The following is a 9528-nucleotide window of genomic DNA, read 5'->3' on the forward strand; positions in this document are numbered from 1 at the left end:
TCATTGCACCATACTCAAATGAAACGAGACTAATGACTGCCTGGAAGCATGGAAAAACTAATGCATCAGTCTAAAAAGCTATGTACAAACAAACACTAAAAGTACCACTGAAGCAAAATAAAGACTACCAGTGATTTTAACCATAATTTCATTTTTTTTACAGCGATCATTCCAGGGTTTCCCAGTGCGATGTACTGCTGCTAGATCAATATTTTAAAAGGAAAACAGTCTTTATAAATGAAATTGGGGCTTTTTTTTTTATTTTGCAGGGTTGGTCTCCTGTGTTTGTGTGTGTGAGGTATTGTCCGGGTTAAACTAACCCCCCAGTATCATCCTAACACTGACCTGCTCTGTCCTCCAGCGAGGTGCTAACACTAAACCTATAAGCCTTGCTGAGTCACCCTGCCAGAGACAGCTTCTCCCCGAGGCCCTGCAAGGTGAAATCTGTCTGAACTCTGACCCCTTTGCCTGCTCTAATCCATTCATCCCTCCCTCTCTCTCTCTGTCCCCCCCTCTCTCTCTTCTCTTCGACCATCCATTTTATTGTGTTCTGGTTAGGCACTAGCCTCTCCCTCAATTTATACAACAACACCCCTTATTGTGCAATATGTAGATGTTAAAATTGATGTAAGATTGGTGATGACAGTGTGTTTAAAGAAGAGGATTGAGGTTATTCTTCTAATATAATGGCTCACACACACACACACACACGCACACACACACACACACACACACACACACACACACACACACACACACACACTTGCAATAGGATCTGGATTAATCCATCAGAACACCACATCAACCCTGACCTTAGCATATGTGAAGGATGAGGAGAGGGAGAATAAGAAGCTGAGACACAAAGAAAGGATGGTTGGAAGTGGATGCGAGGTGTAAGCAGAAAGAACTGAGACCACAAGCCATATAATTATGTGTGATTGCTCTCTCCTTCTCCCCCACCTACAACTCCGCATCTCCCACGGAGGCTGGTGCTTGTACTCCAGTCATGAAAGGCTGCAAGCAGCTACAGAGCAGCTCTTTCCAGCCTCCGGGGCTCATTTGTATTTCTAGTGGCACAGCTAAGGCAGATCAATCCCACTATCTCTATCTTAATGCACACTTGTGAGGCATCCTCAATATAAACTTATCTTTGACAAAATGATTATTTTTGCCAGATGGCGTTCAGTTTTATCAGCAGGTGGATGTTGTATATTTGTTTGAAAAAGTCTGAGATTACATGCATCTACCTCCCACTGGTGATTCATAATGTCCCTATGGAACATGTGAGGGCATTTTAATAACTTATTACTTCCTATGGCAGCGCGGAGAAGGTGCTGACATTACAGCCGACAGCGTCCCAGGGGTCATTACATATGGATAGAGGAAGTGTGAAAGTAGAGACAGGGTGAGATGGAGTGAATAGATGTCGGGGGTCTCGCTTGGCCTTCTGTTAGTGTCTCTTTTTAAGTGTCTCTCTGGAGAATCTGCTTCAATCCAGGCAATGTCACTACCCTCTCTCTCGCGTTCTTATTTTCCTCTCTCTTCCATACAATATAGCACACATTCGCTAGATAGGCCTCACGCTACACAAAACCATCTATCGACTCCACAGGGGTTGTGAATGCTCCACAGGGATTTGCTAAATAAAAGCACGATGATCTAAAGGTCATGTGACGACAGAGCTGTAACCTGTCAACAAACACAGGCACACTGAGTCACGTGTAAGCACAGAGTGCTCACTAATAAATACTGGTTTTGGCTTTGTGTACTGCATTGTACTGTACTGACAAAGTGAATGGCGCACACACACATAAACACGCACACATGCTTTCCTAGATGGATGAGCTGAGTTCCTGAGTGACAATACTCTTTTGGCTCAGGGGAACCACGCTGAGGAGTCATGCTAAGCGAGCGTCCTAAGTTAAGAACGAGGTGTAGAGCGTCTGTACGAACACAATCCAGACACACTCCTGATCACCTCCTGTAAATGTACACGTGCAAATCTCAAACCTTCTTCTTCTTCAGGGATTCTACCAACTGCTCCAGATCAACTGCTGCTGCAAGGAGTGTATACAAGCTACAACGCTTAAAGGCCTCGGTATGCTTCATTACAGTGTTGGTGTGAGACCAACTGTAACCCACTTTCTGCTGGCGGAATTGGAGAGGCCTGGAACCAACCATTTTTATAGCTTTCCAAAACAGTCAATCCAACAATTACACCCTCTTTATGCAGATGTGAATAGGAGTTTGAATATGACTTACCAGCTGTCACTTTTCATGCGTACCGAGTGCAACACCATAAATGCTTTTGAACGTTTGAACTGTCATCCCCCTTTGTGCCATTCAGTAGGCAGAGACTAAAAAGGCAAGTTAGGCCATTTGGACAAAGGTACAAACACTCAGATGCCTTCAGGTGTGGTTGGACCAAACGTTGTGCAACTTGTTCAACTTAAGTATACTGAGGCCTTTACAGTACTATATTGGCTCCAATATTAGACAATGTTTTTTTTCTGGAAATTACATTTGAAAAATTGAGGATAGTATTATATTCAAGACTAAACATTTACACATTCACAACAAAGTCTCAGATGTTAACAACCAGAGAAACTTCTGAGACCATCAGGAGAGTGTATGAGCATATGACTGATAGACACTCGACAAAAATGTGGGATTTATATTTTGCTTTTAACAAAAGCATTTAAATGTTTTACTTTTAGAAGAAAATGGGCTTTAAAGATGAAGACTGTCATCTTTAACTTCTGCTTGTCAAGAGCCACTATAACTTTTATCTCATTGTCCTCGAGGTGTTTAACGACTGGTTCTCTCATTGAAAATGGCACTGCAAGAATAAATATTTGCACTCCTAATTACTGTCAAGGTTTATTTTAACAGTCAAAAAAGTCAATGAGGTACTTACAGCTTTAATCACTCACTTGACATTCCAGTCACTGCAACCCATGATCCTATTTTGTACTGGAAATGGACAGGCCTAAAGACCATTTCATTAAGTGCCCTGTCTTCTATCAAGCTTGACTTCCTTTTCCATTATTGGAGATCAATATCAGGATGGAAGGAGGATGGATCTGCATGTTTAGCAGTCCCACTCTGACCAGTGGCAGCTCACAAGTGGCACTATGGGAGTGGGATCACAGTGATGTGTTGACAATAGTTAGGAAGAGAGTGTTTAATCTGGGTTTATCCTCAAATGCTGTGTGTACCAAGAGTCACAGAGACCCCACAGTCCATCAGATGGTCCTGGGAAAAACAATTTACACCTGGCCCACTGCCGCTAATGGCAGGAATAAATCACATGCAGCAGGTGAATACACAGAGGCACACACACATACACACACACATACACACACACACACGTAGAAAGGACCGAAACCCATCCAAGCACGTGATATGCACAGAAAGTACAACAAAGTTCACGTTTTACACACAGTCTCTATTTATGCACACACACACACACAACCTGACCGTAGAAGGGAATCTCTAGAGCCATCTATAATCTTACATAAACAACGAGTGTTATATTCCCCCTAATGTGTGTGTGACTCATGTATGACAAATTGACTCAGGCCTGCAGGCTGTTGTCATGGCGGGCTCATGAGAGCACACGTTGGCATCGCCTAAGGGACAGCAACCTGTCCAACACTTCCTCCCACAGGACGGCACCTGTGGCGACCAATGAAACGAGTCAAATCACAGCAGAGGCACCAATAGGTTTTAGGATTGAGGGAGTATTAGCGTGCATTTATAAAAATTCATGTCAGCAGCGATGGCCCAGATTACATGGTTTTGAGCTGTAGAAAAGCCAGATGTAGGGAAGGCACTTTACTGTGGGAGTGCACAGACTGTCACACAGAAACTAAAGCTATAAATGACTGACTGGCTCTTTTCATATTCAAGTTATCAGGAGCGCTTTCAATTAACAAAATTGAATAAAATCCTGCCGTTGTTTATTAATTTCCTCTCATTGGTCAAAGTTGGTAAAATGTCTTCTTGTTAGTGAGAAGCAGAAATAGCCCTTATGATTTCCAATAAACAGATAAATGCAAACTTAGGGATGTGTTGTGAAGAATTCATCATTGAGACCACAAAATTAACTCCCTTAGACGAGTTAGTAAGACTCGACCAAAGAAAGGACAGCCAATGCTAAACCAATTGGTCTATTAGACAGTCAATCAATCTGCAAATCAATTCAGTTTATAGTTGTATTCCAGGCCAAAAGAGTTCTATTTGCAGCTTAACAACCAACACTTCTGCAGCACACCGGGGGAAATCATACTTTATGATAATGACTGAATTTCTTCTATTTCTTCTCACTAAAGTGCCATGTACGATTACTGCGCATGTAGATTTGATAAGACAACAAGAAAAAGACAATGATAATATGCTGATTCTTAGCAATGGTTACCATTTTATGGTTAATCTTGTTAACATGCTAACAAATGCTAATTAGCACTAACTAAATTTTGGTTTCCAATAATGAATGGGGGCATGGTTGACATGAACAAAAGCATATAACGCATATAAAGGCCGTGGGAAAAAACAATGGAGGATTAACTCCAGTGCATGCCAGTTAAGCATAATGTACATTTCTCTCACTTTTAATTTAATAAATTCAACATGATCATGCTATTTTCAACACTTCATTGTCAATACAATGTATTTGGTTCATTCATTCTGTTCCACTTTGCTTTGTCTTCCTTTAATCCCGTCTGGTTGTTGTTGCATACGGTGTGCCTGCAACTCTTTCACTATAAAAACTCTGTTAAGAAATATTTCTGTCCACCACCACCGCTCTTCACCAAAATGTGATCAATTATAATTATCAAACAGAGGGAACTCACAGCCCCAGTCACTATCTGAGGAAATATGGTAGCTGTGGCTTGTGATCATGTTCCTCTGGGGAATTTGAACATTTGTTGTTGATTAGAAATTCAGTGTCATTCAACTGGTCATTACATCTTTCAGAGTTCAAGGCCGTGATCAGCCTCGCTGTTTCAGTACATTGTAGCAAACCACTGAGTATGTTGATATAATCCTGACCTCTGAACTTCCCGTACACATAAAAACTTCCCTCATACTGTAAAAAAAAAAAAAAATACATAACTCAGTTTTCTCAGAAATATATTATATACAATTTTACAACTCACTTTGGAAACATTTCCAAAGCTATAATTCTTTCGTTGACTGAAACTAAAAGTGTGTACATTACAAATTCTAAAATATTGCTTTGAGTGCTTCTGGATGAGGGAAACAAAATATATCAAGACTAAACAAATGCAAGTGAAACTGTACAGGCTGCTGGACATCCTGTGTGTAAATGTGGATATTCTGAAAAAGTTTTGGCCGGGTTCCTCCCCTCATCTGAACATTTTAGCTGTCTGGACTACAGATATAATCTGCACGAAGAAGATCTGAGGCTTTTTGCCAGCGGGTGTCCTGGTTGCCCCGCTTAGGTCATGACATGCAGCACCATCTCGTGACGAGACAGTCCTCTTGGCTTCCTACCAACACCCTGCAGAGTGAGGCCATGTGTCTGCTCGCATGTCTGATAATAACCGCTCCTCGCTGCCTTCGTCTTCACAGTCTTTATTACGCTTTCTGCTTCATCTGCTTCCTGTCTCTCACATCTCGCACTGTGTTGATGCTGCTCTTCTCCTCTCTGCTTTGCATCCAAACTGTTTTGCTTTTTCCTGGATTGCCTTTGTGGATTTCATTTTGTCTATCTTTTCTTTCTTGCTCTCACTGAGACCCTGAAGCCAGTATGACTAGTCTACTTGATGAGCAACACTGCGCTTCCAGTGTCTCATGAATGAGGTTAAACAAATGCTGACCTGATCATTCATCATAATATCAAAGGATACAACTCTAACTAACCGTTCAACGGACAGACTGCTCTCAGAACAAGGCTCCAAATCTCGGCACGACAAAATTCACGCTTAGAGCTTTGTCAGACTGATCCTCTGCCAAAACAGAGAATATTTCTACACATCATTTATTTCATAAACTGCCTGACATTTATTCACTCAATAATTCAAGAGTACTACTAGCCAGAGTGAGTCAGTAGCTTTAGGGGATTGGTTTAAACTGCTAATTCAGATAGTCTCTAATGAACCCATGCGGATCCTGTGGTCTTCAGCGATGTCCCAAGAAAACCCCAGACTCAGACATATGTTTTTTACTAGATGTAAAATTATATCGAATACCATCTCCAGAGCTGATGTGCCTCTGTGGCTGAAACGCTCATAAATAATTGCTCCTTCTGCGACCGACAGACTAAAATACTAAGACCTCTCAGCATGCAGTAGAATGCATAAATCATAACTGCTGTGACCTTGCACTGGTGACTAGTTTTTTAGGTTGTAAAATTACTTCATACTAAGATAAGACAGTAGGGAAGGGAGGGAATTGTGGGAAAGCTCAAATGAGGCACACGTGTGTAACGTGATGGCTTCTGAAGCAGACTTGACGTCAAAGCGGGAAGAAAAGAGAGGGAGAATGAGGACATCAGCACGGAGAGGTACAGCAGGATACATTGTGGATTTCTGAGGTGAGATGTCCTCGCACTACTCTGGATCTTCTGATGTTCAAAGCCTCTGTGCGGGCTAACAGCGTCCCCCCTGGTTGCTTAACCCTCCCATCATGTCACTCAGAGGGATTAAAGAAGCTAAAGCCCCCTCTCCCTGCCATCAGCCACTTTGGACCAGGAATCAGTGACTGGAAGCAGGGAAGGATTCATATTCTGCATGCATGCTACACATGCATCGGTACTCTCTTATCTTTAATACTGTATGTTTGCATGGACAGTAAGAACAATCACTGATGAAGACGCATGCACACATGATCGAAGCAAGTGAGAACAGTTTGTTCATACATGCCAATTTCAATTCAAACGCCTGTGCAGCCTTCATTCTGATGACCACAGACACACACCTCACTCTCACAAGAGCTCACCTTCCGATCATAGTAGAGTGCTGCTGCACTGCAGCCTCCAGGAGGCGCTCTAGGATGGTCCATTCTCCCATGGTTGGAGTTAGGAGGCATCCACCGGGCACAGGGAATCAGGGCTGACCCCACTTCAGGTGGGCTTCCCAGTTAGCAGGAGCTTGTTGGTCGTAATGTCTCTTTCAGAGTCAACAAGTCCACTTGTTGAGTTAAGATGAGGTAGGGAGTGGTTTCAGGTGGCTAGTTCGGTGTAAATGAAGAAACCTTGAAAACGTTCAGTGGCGCTTCATGGTGAGCTCCCTTTCTTCTTTTTTTTTTTGGGTTGTCCCCAAAACACATACGCTCATGCCCTTAACTGCACCTGAGATGGTCGGACTGAAGCTTTTATGTGCTAGCTGCACACACACTCTCTTGCGTGTCTGTGTGTGTAATTCTCCGTCCGTGCACCTGCTCAAGTGAGTGTGTCTTCCCACTTTTCTCCTTCTTTCCCTCCTCTCGGTGCACCTGACCCTGTTTACCTCCCGAACAGCTGGTCGATCATATGTTCTCACACTGACACAAACGCAGACACATGCACACACGTGGTCAAACACACACAGAGACACTATCTACTACTGAATTTCGAGGAGCAGCCGTAGTTTGTGCAGACATCCATCACTCGCACAGTAGCACTCAGCCCTAACACTCTGGTTCTTTGACAGCATCTTGTAGTAACACTGGCTGGGCTCAGGTCCACACTCTCATGTGAGCCTGAGTAACCGGGGATCTCTGCTTGTCCTCCATCCTCTTCATTTCTTCCTCTCTCCCTCTTCCAGATATCCTCTCTGTTTCTCCTCTCCTGGTTTGTTTCAGGCAGAAATTGAGAGAAACATTACATTTCCTCCTCTTCCACTGCCTCCTTCCCTCTGCTCAAAACCATGCAAGAGCCGTTGGTTTCCTCCTCGTCCTCACTGCCTCTGTGTGTTTCTCTCAGCGTGGTTTACGAGAGGCAGCTCTCCTTTCTTCTCTTCCCTTCATCTTGTTTTTTTCCTTCCCTCTTGGTTTCTCTCTCTCTCTCTCTCTCTGTTTGCGCCCTCCACCTGCCTCCGTCTCTCTCTGAGCCAGTAGGCAGCAAGACCAAGCGTGTGTCGAGAGGATTAGAGAGGAATCATTTCTCTGCTCCTCCCCCCTCTCACTCACTCTCCATCACTGTGTTTATCCCCCCCTCCCTCATCACCCTCTCTGCTCCACCACTAACAACATTTCCACTCCTCTCTCACAGTGCACATTGTTAATGATTTTGTCTTCCAGCTATGTTTTCATCATCATGCCTCTTGATGTCTTGTGTGCATCGATACCTACTGTAACTGCGAGGATGATCTCTGCTGTTCACACACAGACACACACACACACACACACACACACAGACATGGGAGGCAGTGCCATGCTGAGGCTGTGCAAGGATACCGAGTACTGCGCCAACACAGGGGAAGTGTGTGGCAGAGTGAGAACGTGATGGCATCAGTGTGTGCGTGCGTGTGTGAGTGTGATGGAAATGGAATTAGCGACAGTCATCAGGATTTAGAGTAATTTACTTGGAAGATGCTGTCTCTCTCTCTCTGTCTCTCTCTCATACACACACACTTGTACCTCTATCTCTGTGAGGATGCTCCTTGATATAATGCATTCCCTAACCCCTTACCTGAACCTTCACCAACACAACTAAATGCCTGGTCCCCACTGTTAACATATCCCAAACCTAATTTTAACCTTAACCTTAAAACCAAGTCTTAACCCTGAAACAGCCCTCTGAAGCTGTGAGGACCGGCCAAAATGTCCTCACTCTGCAAGGTCCTCACAAAGATAGAAGTAGAGGTACACAAACACACACGTTTGCGCAGCTATCTGCCATTGCACTGGCTTTCATTCTTTTTGGACAGCCTACCCAACTTATAACTATAAGCAATTCATACCCAAACCTAACAGGGACCAGGACCTTCGCCACATTAAGACCAAGCTTTGGTCCTGATAAGGCATATTGGTCCTGACAAGGCATGTGTTTATACTGGAAATGGTCCCAAAGTAATAACAAAAATTTGTACACACACATACGTATATTCTGTAGCGATGCAAGAGCCCTGTTTTTAATCTTAAATTCAAATTGCCAAAAAATAATAATAATTTTAATTTTACATAACTTTTCTGTTAATAAGGGGCATGCTGGTATGTGACAGTAAGCTGGCTGGCAGCAGTACAGTGTCCACAAGCCTGTGTGTGTATATGGGGTGGGGGCACTGAGCTGCTACGCAAATGCATGTCACTTTTGCAAAATACAAGCTTGGGTTCACATGAAAATATTAACTCATACACACACATACACACACATACACACAGCAGCATCACTATGTAGTGCAGCTAAATGTTTTAGTGGCTTCCTCTGTCACCCCCCCAGTTCTCCAGACCAGAGTAGTAATCTATTCTGAAGGATGTAATGAGTGACTGTGCTCGCTCAGTCACACACACACAAACACACACATAATCCATCCTACCCAATGCCAAGACAATCTAGCAGCACCATGTCTCACACGTGAA

At 43.4% G+C, this 9528-nt stretch overlaps 1 protein-coding gene across 1 annotated transcript in view; it reads right to left on the minus strand.

Annotated features, from left to right (window-relative positions):
• LOC139632097 (gap junction delta-2 protein) overlaps positions 1-8085 on the minus strand; it is a 28653-nt gene extending 20568 nt beyond the window's left edge. The window contains exon 1 of the mRNA XM_071496855.1: positions 6967-8085. Coding sequence (XP_071352956.1) covers positions 6967-7037 — 71 coding nt within the window. The 5' untranslated portion in view covers positions 7038-8085. The remainder of the gene's footprint in view (positions 1-6966) is intronic.
• Between the last annotated feature and the right edge of the window lie 1443 nt (positions 8086-9528).

The sequence above is a fragment of the Trachinotus anak genome, unplaced genomic scaffold (assembly GCF_046630095.1).
Source record: "Trachinotus anak isolate AG129_WGS33_773 ecotype Australia unplaced genomic scaffold, CSIRO_AGI_Tana_v1 ptg000014l, whole genome shotgun sequence".
NCBI classification, from domain to species: domain Eukaryota; kingdom Metazoa; phylum Chordata; class Actinopteri; order Carangiformes; family Carangidae; genus Trachinotus; species Trachinotus anak.